Below are 20079 nucleotides of genomic sequence, written 5' to 3'. Positions count from 1 at the left end.
AAAAGAACTATCTGAAGAACTGATTGGTTTGTAAGGTTTTATCGTTTGCCAGTTATTTGAATATTTCTTTGAAAACGTTTCAGAAATTGAAATAGTCGATTTTTTACTTTTTTATTTTTTTTTCTACTAGACTTGGCTGGAAAGTTATTCAATAATCATAGTGGGAAATTTGAATTTGAAGATCGCTGGAATACCCGCTATTCGATGGAACGTTTTAATTCCGGCTTCGGTTGGTTCGAAAGTTCCGCCTCTAACAAGATAAAGAAAAATCGTATTTTTGTCTATTTTACAATGTTAACTCCATCAAATCCCTTTCTTGTTCGGCTCATTCATTAATACAACACTTAACAGTTGCTCCCACTAAGAAGGGAAGATGGGACCCGAATATTAATGCTACTTCGTATATTGTAATTTCAATATCAAGATTAGTCTGGGAACAATATGCAGGCATCTAAATAATTTCTGATATTGAAATTGACTATGAATCATGGGAATAGCATTGATCTATTTGAGAATCCCAGGATGTTGATTATTTACAGCAATGTTTATCCATGTCCACGTTTAGCCTTCACATTTGTGCATCTTCGTTCCATTCTCACTCGTCATATAAGTGCATATTGTCTGTTCTGCTCGTGATTGATGGGGAATCACAAAAACTGTTTTACTTCTGCATACCGTACTGTGTGTGCATGATAACCTTCAATAATATTAGAGATGTCTCCTCAAATGAATTCGAAATGCTGTCTAGCAGTCGTACCTATATCAATTTTGCTTCATTCAAAGACGAATCTAGAAAAAGTTACACTATCCCATTGAATGGGATGATTTTGGGCCTTGAGTTGAAACATATCACAATATCCCGACGACAACAAAACATCTCCGAGAGTTGGGTCCATCGGAAGGGGAACAATTGTATATTTTTCAGTTCATGTACACTTGTATAATATGTGTCTGGGGGACCTTGAACGCTGTGTTAATGACAATTTCAACATTCCGAAACAAAGATAAAGTGATGGCATCGAGTAGAAAATTGAAAGATTATTCAAATTCTAGTCTCCAAGAGCGTCCACACCCTACCGGTAGCAACAAAAAAACGAGGAGCAATTACTTCAGGTAAAACAAACATTAAAATGAGGACACGTGCCAGACATCAATTACGAAGAAGGAAGCGAGTACTTGTACTGTACCATTCTTAGGTGTCAATTTGCCTCTTCATTCAAAGAACCAACTTGTAGAGCGCTCTCATAACAGCCTATTTAGTATTTTTTCATTCCTTCTTTGAGGACTTCCTCACCGCTATTGGGAATGGAATCCCCAGCACTTCGAAATAAAAAACTTTTATCTCGGACTTAACTTTAACCTTATAAAATATTTGTTCCAGCGACGACTTTCATCCTGCTATAGGATCGACACCTACATTTTGAGGGAAGTAAATTGTAGCATGAAGGAGCCTGAGAAAGAAGAGAAGTGGACAATGTTGTTCGAACTAGCAAGGATTCTGCTCTCAAAACGCACATTAGGCCTTTGCGGTCGTTAGAATTGACACTAAACCCTGGATTGAGACAAAGCTCATGAATGCTTTTGAAAACATACAATATCAGATATCTTTCGTATCTCCTCTAAACATTGTGCAGTCCCAATATATATAGCCTCTCCTAATAAAAGAGCTCTCTCATACCTTCGATGTTCCTGTTAACACATCTTTGGACCTGCTCGACCTTTGGCTTGTTCAACATGTGGCTGAACAATCGGCTTGTCCAGAGTTAACATCCTGATACTGTATCTGGACCTAAACGTGCGATAAATCCAACCAAAAGTTTGAAAAGCTGTACCCACTTTCAACTGGATATATTCAACGAACTTTCCATTTTACCTTTTAGTTATCAGTAGTGAGCAAAAAGATATTACATTTTTGAGAACTGGATATTGAATTTCTATATTCTAAATGAAGGCCCAATGAGTACGTAAAACATCAAACTAGTTATCACTCGAAAAACTGAAATAGCGAGAATGATAATTTCGTACGTTCGATTTTCGTTCGTTGAATTTTCCGTTGTATTGATCGAGTTACCCTGGAACGCCAGTTTTTACTCGTTGGCTACGAAGAGAATATTTTGAATTAACGCGTCCATCTTGTAAGGGATGCTCGCAGAGAAGTGTTAAATTAAAGTGCCCCAAGTTACGTCCTCGTCAATAAAGTTTTTTATCGGAAATACCATCTCATCAAAACGTCTGTTGCCTCACAAAGTCGTGTCCCATAAATGTAATGCCTTTAAGTGGGCTCACAAAAAGGGACACTTCTTGTCTACGTAAGTTGACATTACCCAAGTAAGTGCCAGACAACACAACACATTATGCAAGCTCTGGTACCAACCACGGACATCTAAAGAAAGAGATAGACTCCACTCAGTCACAGATTCCCTTTCTTGGGTGACCCACAAGGGAGAAACGACAAAGTAACAACGCCAATTCAGCCTTTATTATGTCTTCAGGCTGGCTTAGTCTTGGCCAGATCGGCTGGGTCAACAGTTTGGCATTAAGTGGTGAAATGGGCTGGAATTTTCGACTCGTCCTACTTGCGTTGAAATTGCTTATTCAGGGCTTCTCTTTTCAAATGAGGAGGCTAATGATAAGGTTTAATATATGCACTTCATTGAAGGAAAGTTACCATATGTCAAACATTTTGAACTGCATTATTGTGGAAATGCTTGTAATTATTTTCAACTTCAATTCATGGTTAAACCATGTTCATGCCCAATAACTAAATACCAATAAAAAGTCAAGCTGGCTTTGGCTATCATATCTGTTTGAACCCTGGTTGCGCTCGGGTCAAGAAGTGGCCATGACGGGCAAAAATATTCGCCGGAACTCAGGTATTTCACCAATCTATGTTAATTGAGTGTCAAAATAACATCATTGTTGACCATATTTTGTCTAGGGCACCCTAGGCATGATTATCTATGATTAAGGGAAACTGTTCTTTCAGTGTTTTCAACACGAGGATATTTTCCATTGCATTGTGGTCAAATGTGAATTTCACCTTCAACTGCCCAATACTAATATGGCGAAATCACCAATATTTTGTCCATAGGGAAATTCTGAAGGCAAAAATCACAATGAAGAGATAAGAAAGACTGAGCAAGTAGTGACACTTCTGGTACTTAATGTTCTAAACTCTCATTTAAGTCTAATTGAAAGGGGCAGAAACACGTGCATATCTCTTGTTTTTGACCAAAGTTTCTGTTTGTCAATGCATAACTAATAGAGTGACGTGAAGCCAAAGCAAAAACCTTTGACAAAATTTGGAATTCCTCAAAAATCAGTTCGTTTTGAAAATCAGTTCATTTTGAAATTCAGCAAGAGCTATCATACTAATCCAAAATTTGATATGCTCACTTCTTAGTCTTGGGTTTGAGGCGTAGTCACCCAAATATCTGATTAGAGATCCTTGCAATAATTAAAGTCTAAACATATGTCATAGTTAACTATCACCTCTATTAACTCTAAACAACTATAGTAAACCAATTGACCTAGTCCTTTACATTATGTTCTGCAGGAATCACTGTCTCATCCTAGAATAACAATAAGAATAACTTTTTAGTACTCTCTTTAACACCACTAAAGTGAATGCCTAAAATCAGAAGTATGAAGAATTGGGCCTCAAATTGCCTCGACCATTGAAACTCACTATGAATTGCACAATACCAAAAAAAGGAAATTGTCTTTCAGTAAAAGTTATTAAAGCAGATTTCCCTAACTGTTTGAAGTCCTAGTTGTTTCAAAAGATATAAAAATTGGTTTTAACATGCCACTCATACTTTGGGAAGTACATGGTGGGAATTAAGTTCTTCAATCCAACTCTCAACTCTTATTTATTCAAATTGCAGCTATTCAATTTTTGAATCTTTAAGTTGCTCCCAGACCTCTCAACAAGCCTGGAAGATTTACGTACTTGTTTTTGTTAAAATATATCAGTGTATGTGTTAATGTTTGTTTAGGAAAATTGCAACAATGAGCTGAAAGGTCTTGGAAAATCCCTATGATCAAGAAATTTCCAAGGACAAAGTAAACAAATTTTTAAGTAGCATTCCAGATCAACCCTACATTCCAGGCCTAGCTCGGTCTGCCAACTCAAACTTGTTGGTAGACCAAACAGCATGCAAAGATTGAAAGGTAATGAATAGACAACTTATAACCTTTCATTTCAATAGCACTGGGGATTACATTCCTTGTAGTAGTTAGAAAAGCCCGTGAAAAACCAAACAAAAAACCCGAAGAAATCACATTGAAGGAGCTCCTTTAAATTGAAAAAATGTTCTTTTAACCTCAATTACTTGTAAAAAAAACGAGCACATAATACCTTCCCCGCCCTAACTATTACATACTTTTTGGATTGTAGGAGTTATAACGCACCTCATGAACTTGCTGTCATAGTTTAACATCATGCTGTTTCCAATTCAACTCAACATTAAATGTTTTCTACTGAAGACTTCATGAGGAAACTGAGAAGCTCATGTTCAATTCATTTACAATTTTGTATGACAGAGTTGCTTTGGATCATTTAGATTTGATTGTAATATCCAAGTGGAAGGGAGAATGCCATGTGGTCATGGAAACATCTAATGCTGGGCCGACGCTTTTAAAGAGTGCTTCGAATCAGAGAGTAGAAAAGTTGGGAAACATATGGAGTCCTGTTTAAAAAAATAGGACTCCCTCAAAAAGTTTTGCTTGGCAAATACAATTAGTCGATTGTTTTTTACTTTCTATGAACCCCTCGTTTTAAAGATATAAAACAATCAGTACGCATACTGTAGATTCACAACGAATGAACCATACAAATTTACCAAAAACACTCGTTTCTAGAAGACATATATTTGACTCATATTTATCAACCAAAGATCATCAAATGTCTGTATTAAAGTTAAACATGTCCATTTATAAGAAGCCAGTGGATTCCAAAAAAAAAAAGACTACACCTTAATAACCGCATCCCAATGACAATGCAGTGATGTATGAACTTCATTGGGAAATCGCATTAATGATTGCACGGTCAAGCCAATCTTCTCCTCCTCAACCTCCTCCGTCGCAGTCATTGCCTGGTGCATACCTCGTCGAGAACAGTGGACAATAGTGTGCACTTCAATTGTCCCTCAGTAATTAGCAACACTTCCATGAACCCCCTAGATCAATGTGGCTTCTTGCATCAGAGTCATCGGTCTCATTATCATTGCCCAGGAGAGCTTCTCGTTCAACGCTCACATACAAATGCATACGTAGTACATCCACAGTCGTAGCTCATAAGTAAGTGTACCACACACACGCCATTGGAAGTGTAAAAAAACGAGGGTTGGGGGAGCTTCTTCTGCCAAGTTATACCATCTTTTGCAGGGGGAAATTGGAGCGCGATTTGCGCACTGACGTCATCGGCGAGTGTCGGATTCAACGCTGATTGGCGGACAACAGCGATGATTCCAAAATGAAGATGACACGATAGCCTGTCCACGAAGGTAAAGAAGAGACTAGGACTACCGCAGATACGTAAGCTAGGGGTACAGAACTTATGGAACACACCGCCGAGTTGAAAGATTCAGATACGAGGGTTAATGGTTGATTTTCCCCCTTGGTTGGAGGAGAATTGCTAGGCGAATCCTTCACTTGCCATTGTGCCTTCTATTGGTGAATGTCTCCTCTACTTCTGGACTCTACCTCTTATCGAAGTTTACAAAGTTTGCAAGTACTTTTGGCATCATTGGGTGAGAACTTGAGTTCGAACAGTGATATGCTCAGATAAGACGAGAGGTCGCGATTTCAAACTTCAACTGATCCTAGGCGAGTTGAATTGTAAGTATAAGCTCTTAATATTACGATTCACATTATATTGCATCGGGAAATTGAGTACAAGAATAACAAATCTTTTCATGACTTGTGGTAAACATGCTTGCTTATGGAAAATAATTTAGCTACTTTTTTCTGCGCACGAAAAGTCTTTACTGACCTTTAGAAAGAAAAAGTTTCCTTACAGTGAATGAGTACATTAGTACATTTGCTAATCAAAGTACATAATTTATCAGATCTTGATAGATGGCCAATTGGGATTGCTCATTTCACTTGATTACACTTCAATTGGACAATGTCGAGATTGTTGATTTTGAATCCACTAGTTGACAATTATAATAATTCGGGATTTCATTTACCCAAGTGAAATAGCCACAACCCAACTTAGGAGTAGAGAAGGGCCAAATCACCACCAAAGATTCTCTCAACCTGTTTGCCAGACTCTTTCAATTTCCTGGTTTATCGGGGTTTTTCTGCTTTACCCCCCAGGAAATTTCACATGATCAACTCGTGCAGACTTCTGAATTTGCTGTTAATGGGGTAGGAGTGTAAAGGCGTACATTTAGGAACGTTAGATGACTATACTGTACCTACTACATACCGATGCATATTTTTTACCGAATTTTGTAAAGCGATGTCTTCCAGTTTCTTTAACGAAAGCAGGGGGAAATGTAGTGGGCATGAGTATGAGAATTTGAGGTGGACAATTCCTCAAGAAGGCAATTATCATGGACCTCTATGTCGTTGGTACCGTAATTTGCCGTCAGAGTGACTTGATCTTGAAAAATGGCCACAAAAAGAGCTAGGAGTGATTCGCAAGTGGCCAGCACTATCAAGCATGGCCGTCTGGGAAATCATAATTACTGGCTTTAGGAGACTTTCCGGCATTCAATGAGGAGCATGATGATGACTTGATTGCTTTCCGAAACGAAAAGCGAAATCCAACTCATTCTGTCTAGTTATAAGAGCATATACACGAAGTCTGGGGGCCTCGGTGGCTCTCTGAATGAAACCAGTAGTCTGCAAAAGATAGCTAATATGAACCAGAAGAGCTTTCTCTGATCGTCATCATTACTTGAACTCACACCACTACTGCTTAAGAAAGATAGATCCGAACAGTGAAGACGCTGAAGGAGAAACAGTGCTGATCTTAATTGGATTTTCATGGAATTGGCACCAATTCACACCAACCAGAGCAAAGTAAAGCCAAGTCATGCCTTCTTCTCATACCGTGGAAGGAAGCATATCTAGGCCAGAACTGAATTCGACCGGAGTATGTGAGGCCCAAGTCTCGAGGTTGCCTGCATGATGCTCAAACAAACCTGAATGGCTTTGTTTCTCTTGAAGATGAAGAGTAAAGAAAGCAACACATGGCACAAATCATGTGGTGCATAACCTAGGCCTCTTTGCATGAATCGCAAAAGAGCTTGCTTATCACAACATGAATCGCTCTGTATTTACATAGTCAGAGCCATACTTGCATAGGATTAAGATGACAATCTTAAGGGCCATTTTTTTCTCGTGAAAAGAAACTCTGTGAACCTTGACCGTCACCAAATAGCAAAGTTTGGCTGGCTTTCGTTTTAGGCCTCATCGCTCCAAAACTTCCCATGCTGCGACAAGATCGCTCTGATAAGCGAGCTTGAGTCATTCTATGAGAATCATGTTGTTGATTCAACACATAAAGCATCTTAAGATAATTCAAAAAGGGGCAGACTGCTTTGTACCATTTCAAGGAGGAGATGAATTGCTTTGAGCCGTATCATCTACTTTCGATCACTCACAACACCCTCGCTAAACAACAAAATAGCAAATAACTTGACAATGGAAAGCCACCGAAAAGTGAGATGAGTGATCGAAACACTCGTCTCAAGTACTTGCACCACCACCACCACCACCACGACTATCAAAACAAATTACGGTATGTCAAGCAAGATCTGCTTCCTCCCAATCCAATGAGGAAGTCAACAGCTCTCCATCCATGATTCTCTAATGTGAACTATGGCAGCTGTGCGAACAAACCACTTATTGCTTACTTGCTTACTCACCCTTTGTTGAGGAGCGTCAGGTTCTCAGGGAATTGCTCCGAATTATACCACAGATCGATGGATGATCGTGGATGAACTGTCACACTCTCAGGGTGATCCCATTGGAATCAACCCAGTTTTAGCATCCCATCCCATCCCCAAGTCACGACCACACGACCAATGTTCTCGTATCTCAGGGGACCAATAACGGAACGGAATTGCTTGTACGTCAGCAATGACTTTTGATGACGATGCAAATTCTTTTCGTACGGGAAATCCGCCCTTTTTCGGGCATTCACGCCGCAGATTCGAGATTTGCTGAACAACTTCTCGTCGCTCCTTTTTTTGGGGGGGGGGGGGGGGGGGATTCTTGGTGTTCGGATTAGAGAGAGAGAGAGAGAAAAGCGGCAACAATGGAAAGAAAGAATCGTTGTTTGAAAGCCCGGTAGTGATTTCCCGTAATTGCCGACAACGGTAGATTTAGGTCATTCACGCACGCACACACATTAAAACTAGCCAATTCCACATGGTTCAATGTGAAAAAGAGAAAAAAATAACTAACTTGGTGGACCACGAATGCTTCTTTTTAATATCAACCACTCGATCCATTCAAAGTGGTGATTTGATCGAATTCAAAATTTGCCGTCAACCACTGGAAAGGCGTGATGACAGTGGGTGGTGGTGGTGTGTCCGGGCTCTCCGGGTTTGTTTTCTCGATCTCTGCCCTGGTTTCTGGCATATGCACAGTATCACCACCTACCCCTTTGCTCGCTTTTTTTCTTCATTCTCTGGTCGATTACCCACCCGAGCGTGACAAATACAAGGTATTGTTTGTCTTCAATTTATCAGAGCATTGTTGAGACGCGCATCACATACACTGGCGTTTCCATTCATTTCTGAGACGACCAAAGCAGCAAAAACTCCAGTGAAAATGGCGAATTCCATTTTCTCGTTTGAGATTGACATCGTTCGTTACTGGCAATTGCAATTCCTCTTTGCCAATGTACGAAATTGGCAGGCCTATGTCACAATCATCGATTGGTATGCATTTCATGACGGATTCCCAAGGCTGTGCCAATTCAACGCCATATCTATGCAATAACAATCATCAAACGGTTCGTCTTTAAGTCTTACATGCTACTCAGGTTCATGTCAGGGATGTTGTCGATGAAGATGACGATGCTTGTTGCCAAATCAGCACATGACTTGACTTGGGAGACTCTGGTAATGTGTGAAAACGCGGCTGATTTTTGCCACCAAACCAGAGTATTTCCTTGTTCGACACATCCCGAGATTCCCACAAAGACGCCTGCTTTAGCCACATTATTGCAAATGAAGTTAGTCGACTTGCATTTCGAACCAAACGTTGGACTAAACAGAGGTAAACTTCCAAGACTTGGTCTTCTGCATCTTAATATATTGGCAACGTGCCGTGGTGGTGCATGTACATTATCCACTCTTGACTTGAACTCTTGGAAACATGAGATATCTGGGAATGGTAAAGTTTTCCCAAACTATTTTCCAGTGGCTCGACCATTGTTGAAGGGTGACTCTTATTATGGTTGCCAATTAATCAGAAGTAATGCGAATACCCTTGTCTTGGCCGCTTCCGGTTTTTATCCTTCCGGAAAATTTCCAAGTTTGAAGACATCAAGGTAGCCAAAAGTTTCAGCAGCATCAAGAAGGAAAGAAAGGCGGGAAATTCAAAACATCGCACATGTCATGATTGAAAAATTCATCCCGAATCCCCATTGAAAACGAGGAACGAAAAAAGTGCGCCTGATAATTTGAAAGTGCCTTCGTAACAGTTTTTTCCATAACAAGTTGCTGTTGTTGTCCATTAGGCGTTGTAATGAGAGGAAACGAATTAGCGCAAATTGCGTCCATTGTCAGGTTCATAAGCGCAGAGTTTCTTGCCTTTTTGTCATATACGACAACTCTTATTGTCTCCTGTGAGTGAGCTTCTTCCCCCCTTTCTTTCGAGATTTGTAAGCGATCATAATGTTCTTCAAATGGCAAAAAAAACAATTTCAAGATCTTCTGTCCAAGAATTGCTAGTGTTGGTAGTGCTAGAAGATGAGTGTATGGAAGGAAGGTGCTGGCGGCCACGAAAATCGAGCAATGAGGATGAAATAGGTTTTTCAAGTCATTGCCTAGTCCCAATGAATCATTATCCCCTTGATTGAGCTCCATCAAGAACCTCACCCTTCCTCATAATCACACATCGGGGATCGATCATCGTTCTTCTCGAGTTTGCAATTAATCGTCCGTTGCCAATGCATTCTTCATGTTTTCGTGATCTTGAGGGCCTACTCCGTTTGAAATGATTGGGGATGACCTGTTTGGCCCCAACATCCGAGCGAAATGTGGTGATGGGATGGTAATCAATTTTCTAGACCGTTTTTCTCACGACAACCTGGGAAATTCATTAACCCATTTTTACCTAAATATCTTTGGCCTGAATACACAGAAGAGCGATTACTGTATGGATCTCATGAGCGATTGCCCGGTGGTCGTGGCACATTATGCCTTGACTCCCATAATGAAGAAAAATGAATTCGTTGGCAAACCAACCAGGGATCAAATTTGCGAGGAAACTGGCGAATATCTGCATTGAAATGAAACGAGACATCGACTTTTTTCCGCAAAATGGCCAACGAACGAAAAAAAGACTGTCAAGGGTGGGTGAAGACGGCGATAGTGTGTGACTCAAGGTCGAGGTTTCGCCAAATATACTAGGAAATGTATGTTTTCTTTGACATTCGCGAATCACGACCAATTTGGCAAGCGTCCAATTAAATTGTCCAAATCAATTGGATCTGCTGAGTGCGGGCTCTTTTGCGAAGGATGGAGTGTTAGGGTGAAATGTGCCGAATTCTTTGTTTCTGGGACGAGAACAATTGGAACGCTACTAATACTAATCAAGTTGCTTCATGTTCACTCAATACGAGTCAGTCGGTCATGCCAAATGGTCACAAGGGCAAAAGTAGATTGATCTCATTTCGCATTCAAATCTAAAAGAGATACGTCAATGTCAAGGCGCGGATCGTGTCCCTTGCCGGACCCCTCCTTACATACGTGCTTACTTACCTACTACGTCCAATGCATTGGAATGACCATGCACAGTCATGAATTCAAAGCGTAAGCTATCAAAATTCCCAAAGCTGAGCGTATAACATCTTGTCCGGGGAAAGTACGATAATCTTGATGGCTATGACAAGCTAACACCACATTTACACCCCTTTGTGATCCTCCTTACAGATTAAAATACCATGAAATTACACACCATCACCCAATGGAGCGCAACCGCTGGTTTCGCGATCATCTTGATTTGGCTAACCACAGCCACCACCGCCCAAACTGAATTAAAAGAAGCGTTGGAGGACATCGCCAATGTAAGGGTGTCTAGAAGTGAGATCAAGAAAGAGATCAAATCCAAGCTTGAGCAAAAGAAGGTGCGGAAACGACAACCAGAACTCATCGAAGATCTCGAAGCCAGTGGATCTGATTTTCAACCGGTAAGCGAGATCGATATCCCCACAATCTCTCTAGTTTTCTCTCTTCCCTCTTCCCTGCCCTCTCCATCCATCAATCCCATATGCGACTCTTTATCAAGAACAGTTTAATTGCTGAATATTTCATCTTGCTCCTGCTCTTTTTGATGGCCTTGTCAGTCAATCGGTACTATGCAATTGTAATTGAGAACACTTCTTATGTGCAAATAGATTGTGTATAGAACCATCAATGAGGTGCCCAGGGTTCCCGGATTTCAGTCTCTCTTTCCACCCTTGGAACAGAACAAACCGAGGCAGATCACGACGCCTCATGTGGTAAGTCCAGGTTCATCCTAGACTCCAGGGTCCTTCTTCAAAAGCTCTTTACCCCTAGCGAATAATTACTACTTCTCGTTGTCTCTCCGGACGCCCCTCCATGGCGTCCTTGTTTGGTGTTGGCCTTCTTACTATTCCCTTTTTGACTTCTCAATTTACAGCCCCCTACAACTCCCAGCTCTGCCGAAACGGACGAAGAGTTGACAACTCTGTCTCGGACGCCTCGGGGAATCTTGGAGCAAATCTCTGAAAGCTTATCTAGAAACATGAGATCACCGTCGCCCCAACAAAGGCCGAGGTCACAAAGACAGCGGTTGAAACGGCGAAACCAACAGGTCTCGTCCACTACCCAACATTCAACCATTGGCCAGCGGAGTAATCGCGAGGCCCAATTGTTTTCAAATGGGGAAACCGATTCGTATGCATCGCCTGCGGCCAAGCCCATATCAATTCTGCCCTCATCACCGACACCAACTCCTATTTACTACCAGTTTGAAACCCGAGAAGCTGTTCCTGACTTTGTAGGGTCTTCTGATCGTGGATCCCATCTCACCACCACGAACCCTTTTGAACGACACTCTACTATTCACTCGAACAATTTCCCAACTGTCACAAGCAGTTCGAGCTATGGGTCTCCCAATGTTCAGATCAACCCATCGTCATTCCCAGTCCCCAGTCCAGCCTTCTCTAATGCCAGGATTCCACCTCAAGGGACCTATGGGTCTTCCACTTTCCGATCCAGCGTCAATGACAATTTAAACAACTTCGTCACCTCAACCCAATCGATTTGGAGGGACCAAGTGGCCAAAGACTCCTTTTCCAAGGGCAATGTCCACCAGGTTTGACTTTAAAGGTCACTCTCGCACCAGATCAGACCGGACGGATGACAGTAAACAGACCCAGATGAAGCCCATCATCATGGGGCGACGAGGCAAGCCCTTGGCAAATACCTTACCCTCCTGCACTTGAACAAATCAACCTACACCGACTCTTGATTTTTACTTTACCTTACTTCAACCAAAAAAAAGACTATCTTTCGAACTAACAACTGACTTAACACACTTTCTTTTCCTGTCGTATTTAGTGAATATTCAGGTCAATTCTTATTTCGAAAATGAACACTCACCTAGAAATTGCTGGTAGCACTTGGCTTATTGGAATCCCCTTGTTCCCTCAGTCACCGCCCATTACTCTTTTTTCAGGCTTCCGGGTATGAGGTCCCACCTGTGATAACTAATAACGTGGGTCATTCCAGTTCGCACGGTGGCTTAAAAACCGGGTACTTTCCACCCACACAACGTGTCATGCCGCGCGTCAACCGTGAGTGTGACCAAATCAAAGCAAATTAAAACGGTTTCTCATGTGTTGCCGATCGTTTCAGAAATGGAAGCAGAATGCAGTGACGACGTGATGAAATTGAGAGTCAAATTTAATGCCACTTTCGATGGCCTCATTTACTCTGCGGGTAACAATCAAGCTTCAGAGCAACCACAGTGATTCGTTCTCAATGCATTCGAAAAACAATTACTTCTTTAGGATATGCTTATGACAACGATTGCATTTACATCAATGGCACTGGTGCTGATGAGTACGAGTTCTACATTCAATTGAACCGTTGTGGCACTTTGGGAGGTTCCGATCACAACAAGAAACGAGAAGTTGGATTCAAGAACACCGAACCCACGGTAAGCACACTACGCGCAGTTCCAACATTCAGAGCCAACAATACAGACGAATTTACGGCAGAGTAGCAAACATAACTACATTTTAACTGTTTCTAACGAGAATAGAAAGGGTTCAAGTTCAATTACGATGGTCTAATTGCTACTTAAGAGACAAGCAACGCGATCAAATTACGGTTGATGATCCTGGCGGTCCTTCATGTGTCAACGAACAACACGCGACTTGGAGCATGCCATGAATGTGCACAATCCTTAAGCGTGACCACAAATCTGTGACCACAGACAGAGCCTTTTTCCATTGGCTCTTCCTCGGTTGAACCATTGATGATTGTCTCAACTGACTTCAAATTGTCTCTTAGTACTTCCATCAAATGAGCCCATAATGACAGGCCTTAGTTATCATTCAGTTTCCTGGATGTTTGTCTGGAAACAAACGATATCTAATCCTGCCATCGCTTAGGGGTTCAAAGTAGGTTTTGACGCTTTCGTCTTCATAGCGCCAATTTCAAGAATCCCGGAGTGACAAGGACATCTTGTCGGCAAATCAATATCCACTCTCGGAATCTGTCAAACTAGATAGAGATCGCTTTTTACCTCTTCCTGGATTGTGGTGTTTTTTTCCTCGTCGAACGTCTTCACTCAAAACCACACCTTCTCGAATTCCTGGATTGATTTCAGAAAAACTTCATGTGGAATACGGTGACGATCCAATACAACCCATTGATCGAAGAAGAATGGGACGAGCATTTCAAAGTGACTTGTGAATATGGTTACGACTTCTGGAAAACGGTCACGTTCCCATTTCTCGATGTTGAGTGAGTACAATTTAAGCTTAACTTATCAGCTTTGTTGCCCTTACACTAATTTTTGGAACCCTCTCGGCTTTTTCCGATTGAATCGTCAACAACAACCAAATGAAACATAAAACGGCTGAAATTCTCTTTTCAGCAAAACTGGAAAGCTAAGGCAAAGAAACTAAACCAAATCTCGTCCTCCTTGAGCCTCTTTTGATCACCTCAAACCAGAAAGATTCAAGCATAACATTTCTACTTCTACCGTTTCATTTCTCATTTTGGTTGTTGTTACATAACTGTACATACATACAAATCGATCCCGGTGAAGGACCTTGTCACAACTATTCAAGTATTGCAATTCGATCAAATAAAATGAGATCCTCGAGCAACGACACCTCGTACGACTATGATGTACTTTCATGCCCTGTAAGACATTCTATCCCACAGTCACTTGTACATGCAACTAGGCGTGCACATTGCATGTGTTATGAACTGTAAATAAGGCAGTGAAACCGTTGATTGGTTCGTTTTTTATGCAATCGAATCACCACCATGAAAGTATGAACATATCAGTCCTTAATCTTAAGCCACCGTGTGACGCTTTGATTTACTCGTTATCAAGAGCGGATCTTGGTTGGTACGTATGGACGCACGTGTATTCGTACTTACTAGACGCTGCGCACTTCTACTTTCGTTCATGGTTTACAAAAGATATGAAGCGCAAACTTTTTCTATGGTCATAAATTTGTATTGGTTTATGGAAAGAATAGTGCTAGATGTTTCCACTTTGTGCAACAATTGAGTTTGGAAAAGTATCGTGGTTGATGTATGGCCAAACTGTCGCGTGAATTGAATCTGACGTATTCAGATCGACAAATAGTACAATTTAATCTGAGAGGATTAGTGTCCGGAGTCAGTTTCAAGTGGGAAATTACAGGGTTGGGGTTAGAATGGTGGAACAAAACCAATTTATTTTTCAAGTTTTGGGATCAGCTGACAGGTCAGGAAGGCGTTCTGCATATCTCTGGATTCACATCCTTTAGATTCAAACTCAAATTTCCGAATACCGTAGAACAACGCACAATGGAAATTATTGGGAAAAAAAATAATATTTATGATATGAACGGAAAATGGGAAATTCGGGGATCGTTTTAGAAAACGTGTGTCTGAGTATCGAACACTGTTGGTACAACAATGTCCAATGATATCTCAGAATGAGGCCAAGACTTGCCGGTGCACTAATACAAAAATTATGAAGCTCATTGCATCACAAGCTCTTTTTGAATATATTTCGAATGGAAATTTTCACTTCTAAGAAATAGCTCACCGTCCAGAGTGATATAGAGATCCGTAGATCAGGCTCAGTAGGCCTGGCAAATAAATTCATCAATTTATGTTCTGGTGGCTAGACAACAAAATCCATTTATCACTCAATGAGTGTTGTGTCCAAGTCATTGAAACGAATTTGCAGTAAAAACCGGCCAATTCCAAAGGACAAATGGAAGTAATGCAACCATGCAAATATTGACACTGCACAATATAAAAACGAGCACATTATTCAGCAATTAGTCAGGCATCGTGTTGGTGCATAGGCCTCAACTTTTTGCATTCATTTTACTTCGACCTTTTTTAAGTGGTCTGTCTCACATTCCTCATCATCTTGGTATCTTACAATTACATAATGAACGGTTGCTGGGAGGTTATCCAAATTTTGATGTGGTGAAAAATCGTAACAGAAAATCAAGAAAACGATAATGCAAAGCCATTACGGCCAAGAAAAAGGTGATCATGGCAGAGTACACATGTTCATGAACGTAAACGTGTGCCATGCATCCAAATAAATGGGCTGAACAGGCATACAACAGTACATTCCAGGTGCAATGAAATGAATTATGTTGAAGTACATTTTCAAAGCAAGTTGATAAAAGATTTATGACAGCTCAAAAACATTTTTTTGCTTTTGATGTATTTTTACTCATTTTGCCAAACACATTTCTTCCTGATTCCATGTAAATTAAAGAGATATCTGTAATGATTTGATGAAGAAAAAAGTACTGACCAATTTTAGTGGATGATTGAAAACATTCTAATGTCAATCTAGGGAACTCGTCCATTTTAGGCTTATTTAACAAGTGTCCCACGGGTCATAAAACATGAATGTACGCATTAATCAAGTGTTGATCCTCCCCTTTTTTGCCTTGCGAAGGTCCGAAGGTATTTAAAACTTGATTAGGTCTCTAATATATATCGATCGATGTAGTGCGAAAAGGAGGAAAAGATTGATCAGGTGTCAACAGTGGTCGAGCTTTAGCCTTGCGGACACCAAAACCGGTATTTAAATGAAGAGATTGATTCAACGTCATGAAAGGTCCCAAACTGACTGTCCCTCAAGGAATCCATAAATTGAAAGAGCGTTTCTCATTTCGCTTCTAGGGTGAACACTGCGGATCCCGTTCATTTCACACTTATCCCTCCTGAATGTCACATGGAGATCAGGGCAGGTTATGGTGCTCAAGGACCCAGAGTGACTGGCCCTGTTCATGTGGGTGATCCTTTAACTTTGCTCATTAACATGAGAAGTCAATTTGGTAAGTTGTGCGAATGGGTAAACTTATCATTTGCTCAAACTATCCTAATGAATGCGAAACAATGCTGACCTGGCTAAATGTCAGTATCAGATTTCAGTTTACTTATATCCACTTACTGTTTTGACTGTCCCATAGGAGTCTCCAGTAAAAATATTTCATCACACGTGAGGAAATATAAAAGTAGCTTTTTTGACGCAACCATTGGTTGTGTCTTGTTTAGCTCCTAATAAACCAATATATGGTCGTATCTTGTTGCCGCCCTAAAACTATTAAAAAAATGTCTGACTTTGTCTTTAAAAAGTACATTTGGTTCTCTCCGATAAGTGGGTTGTTTCAAGAATTTATCTAATTAATGGAACTGCTTCGTAATTTTGCAAATGAACGCGGTGGAAAATTTTCGTTTCAATTGACTGGAAACTCGGCGAACAATTAGGTTCGATCTAGATTTGACAATGAGTCTGGTAAAATCGATTTAATTGCCGTCTCCCTCTAGAGAGTTGCCAAAGGAAGACATTCATAACGGCATCACTTTCTATTTCGCCAAGTGTGGCCTAAAGACACACTTTAAAACCATTTGAAAGTGCGCAACGGATGTGTTCATCATGTGTCTGATTTCCTGTCACTTCCAAGTTCCGTACCGTATCTCGCCCAGGCTATCTCAAGGAAAGAGAAGGAAGGCCCTATCATTACCAAAACATGCCCGTCAGGCAAATCATTTTTCCATTCCCAATCTCATTCAACCATAAATCGACTTCTAAATGGAGGATAAAACGAGGCTAATTGAAGTGAAATGCCAAATCTAAGTCATTTCATAGCTTCCCCGGCCTTCAAAGTAAAGTTGTCTCTCCTGCCCACTCTGCCGCTCACCCATTCAGCCCAATACTTCTAGCTGTCGTTCTAACCCGTTAGTTTTTTCCAGATGGATTCGACATTGTTGTCAATGATTGCTATGCCCACAATGGTGCGAATAAGAAGATTCAACTTATCGACCATCATGGATGTCCAGTGGATGAGAAGCTTATTTCCAAGTTTCAAGGCTCATGGGGCATGGATGGTGCCATGTACCAAACTGTGATCTATGCTCATATGAAGACCTTTCGCTTCACGGGCACGCCAGCTCTGTATATCGAATGTGACATTCGAATGTGTCATGGGAGGTGTCCTGTAAGTCATGAATCATGGGATACCCCAGGGTGAAGCCCCCCGTCAGGTCAATTAAATCTAAATTAATCAAATCGCCCCCTTGAAATGAATCGGTTGTGCAAACATCGCCAAAAGAAGTTCACGGCTGGCTGGAAACCGCCCTTGTTTTCGGCGAATAAGAAACCTCCTTGTTTGTCCTAGGGACCTTGCATAACTAGGATGACTTTTGTTTCGAGATCGACTCAGGTTCAACGTCAGAATGGTTTGGATGGTTTTTTTTCTTACTAATGATTAAATTAGGCCCTCTTTTGTTCGCTTGCAAAGTGGTTATTTCCCCGATTTGAATGAAATCTTCAACTGTACATATATTTGCATTCAAGGACACCTGCAATGGGAGTTTGAGAAAATTGCCATGCTTAGATTTTGGGATCTGTCTCTTTGATGAGTGTTATTCTCGCTCTTTTATCTTGAAATCACTTCAATTACACCCAGACGCCGCAAAGCAAACAACATCCTTTCGTAACGTTTTTATTCAATTTCCTTCCTCCATAATTATGTTTATCTCAGCTCTGCACAAAGATTCAAATTAGTATTTTCCCAAGTGAAAATATTGAACCATCATCATAAGTACCGTAAGATATAGAGAACTGACTCACACCTGTCAATCTTGAGGAAAATAAGAGGATTTGAACCATTCACGGTTTAATTCCGTTTCGCAGAACATTTGGTACGTAATCATTCATTTTGGGATCACGTGTTTTTAGCATAGTGAAAATGGGTTGAACCACCTTAAGTTCTGGTTTGCTTTCAACGTTTTTTCTTTGTCATGTTGTTGTTTAATTCTTGGGGTTTACTTGTCTCACAAAGGCACTAGAAAATTGTTTTTGCTCAGTCATGATTATAAATCAACAAATTGGTTGCATGTTGTAGGTTTTTGTGTCATTGTTGCTCGCACGATGATGACGATCATTGTAGTTGGTGACCCCAATCTCGAGCCCAAACTGTATCTTCACAATAAAGTCACAATGGGGGCCTAGGAGGTGACAAAAAAATGTGCAAACCATAGCGTAACCTATCTAAAAGACTGATTAACTGCACTCCGATTGCTTGTTATGAAGAAGAAATTGAAAAGATTCTCCTTCAATCTCCGTTAGACCCAATCTTGCAACTGGAGAAATGTTCGACGACGAAAGCGTTCGACGGGTGAAATCGACCGAGAACCCCGAGGCCTGGAGGCTGTAGTCGACAATGATGACCAATACTTCGACCTCGAGGAAGTTGGGGACAGCTCCGTTGCCTTGGATGGCCAAGTGGGAGCCACGGCCCCGGCCCCAAGTACAAATCAAAGCCAACCCTTGTCCGAAAATCTGCGGATCTTCCAAGCCATTCACGTTCTGCAAGGGCGGGATGAGGAAGAAGGAGGTGGGTCTTCACCAACCACTTCCAGTGCAGGTATGAGAGGCGTTCCGCAATGTAAAGTGTATCTAATATGACTGATGTCTTTTTTCGTTGTTTCAATACTAGTGTTACTCGAGGATGTCGAGGACAACATATGCCTCCGCTCCATGGTGTTTGCGTCCATCTTTGGTAAGAACTGTTCCGAAAGTTTGTTCCTTTTGGTGAGCGGAGCCAGTGAGTTGACTCTGTTTTGGTTTTCAGGAATCTTGTCCCTCTTCACTTTGACGTCCAGTGTGGCGCTTTCTTTGTTATGTATGAGAGTCAGACGAATGAAGAAATCGGATCCTAGTTACGAATATCGGACCACGACCTCGACTCATGGCCAATTGAGGGCTGCAAGAAGCGCTAAATCAGACTATGTTCATTCGATTCATCAGAGAATACCTTGAAGAGATCCTCCTTAGCACAACTTATGAGCCTGTGGCATTTATCCTTGCGGAACAAAATCCAGTACACCCCTTTTTCAAACCAACATTAACATCTTTCAAGAACTGATCAATTATCAACTAATCCAATAGCTGTTGTTGCATTGTGTATTATATTAACGTAGACTACGTTGCCAGTTCATGCTCACATCTATCTTACTGATGTCCATTATGTAAAGAATAATCGTAGCATTGTATTCTTATGTCTGCATGCAGTAACCGGTACAGATGATGTTACGCCACGCCATACATGAACTTATTAGAGCGATTTGGGAGAATAAAATAAAAAGTAGAATA

General features: G+C 41.0%; 1 protein-coding gene across 6 annotated transcripts; it reads left to right on the top strand.

Annotated features, from left to right (window-relative positions):
• The first annotated feature begins 2799 nt into the window (after positions 1 to 2799).
• On the top strand, positions 2800 to 20077 carry LOC131881992 (uncharacterized). 6 transcript variants are annotated; one of them, XM_059229021.1, is made up of 14 exons: positions 2800 to 2873; positions 5185 to 5301; positions 5389 to 5841; positions 11124 to 11380; positions 11588 to 11692; positions 12895 to 13012; positions 13074 to 13157; positions 13229 to 13377; positions 14053 to 14189; positions 16602 to 16756; positions 17676 to 17920; positions 19054 to 19351; positions 19424 to 19486; positions 19559 to 20077. In XM_059229021.1, the coding sequence occupies exons 4-14, from the start codon at positions 11135 to 11137 to the stop codon at positions 19744 to 19746; spliced, it is 1788 nt and encodes a 595-aa protein (XP_059085004.1). In that variant the 5' UTR covers positions 2800 to 2873; positions 5185 to 5301; positions 5389 to 5841; positions 11124 to 11134; the 3' UTR covers positions 19747 to 20077. The 6 variants fall into 6 exon arrangements, with proteins under 6 accessions (XP_059085004.1, XP_059085011.1, XP_059084996.1 ...); XM_059229028.1 differs by lacking the exons at positions 5185 to 5301; positions 5389 to 5841; XM_059229013.1 differs by lacking the exon at positions 2800 to 2873 and having other exon boundaries at positions 4961 to 5507.
• Positions 20078 to 20079: the final 2 nt, after the last annotated feature.

Source organism: Tigriopus californicus, chromosome 1 (genome assembly GCF_007210705.1).
Source record: "Tigriopus californicus strain San Diego chromosome 1, Tcal_SD_v2.1, whole genome shotgun sequence".
NCBI classification, from domain to species: Eukaryota; Metazoa; Arthropoda; class Copepoda; order Harpacticoida; family Harpacticidae; genus Tigriopus; species Tigriopus californicus.
This window is presented reverse-complemented; position numbering and strand designations above follow the sequence as displayed.

What these genes read in the sequence shown, in the direction of transcription:
- LOC131881992 (XM_059229028.1), top strand. Translation starts at nt 11,135, where the DNA reads ATGAAATTACACACCATCACCCAATGGAGCGCAACCGCTGGTTTCGCG. An exon ending in TAACATGAGAAGTCAATTTG is followed by an intron (nt 16,757 to 17,675) that starts GTAAGTTGTGCG and finishes AGTTTTTTCCAG; the next exon opens with ATGGATTCGACATTGTTGTC. An exon ending in TGTGTCATGGGAGGTGTCCT is followed by an intron (nt 17,921 to 19,053) that starts GTAAGTCATGAA and finishes AATCTCCGTTAG; the next exon opens with ACCCAATCTTGCAACTGGAG.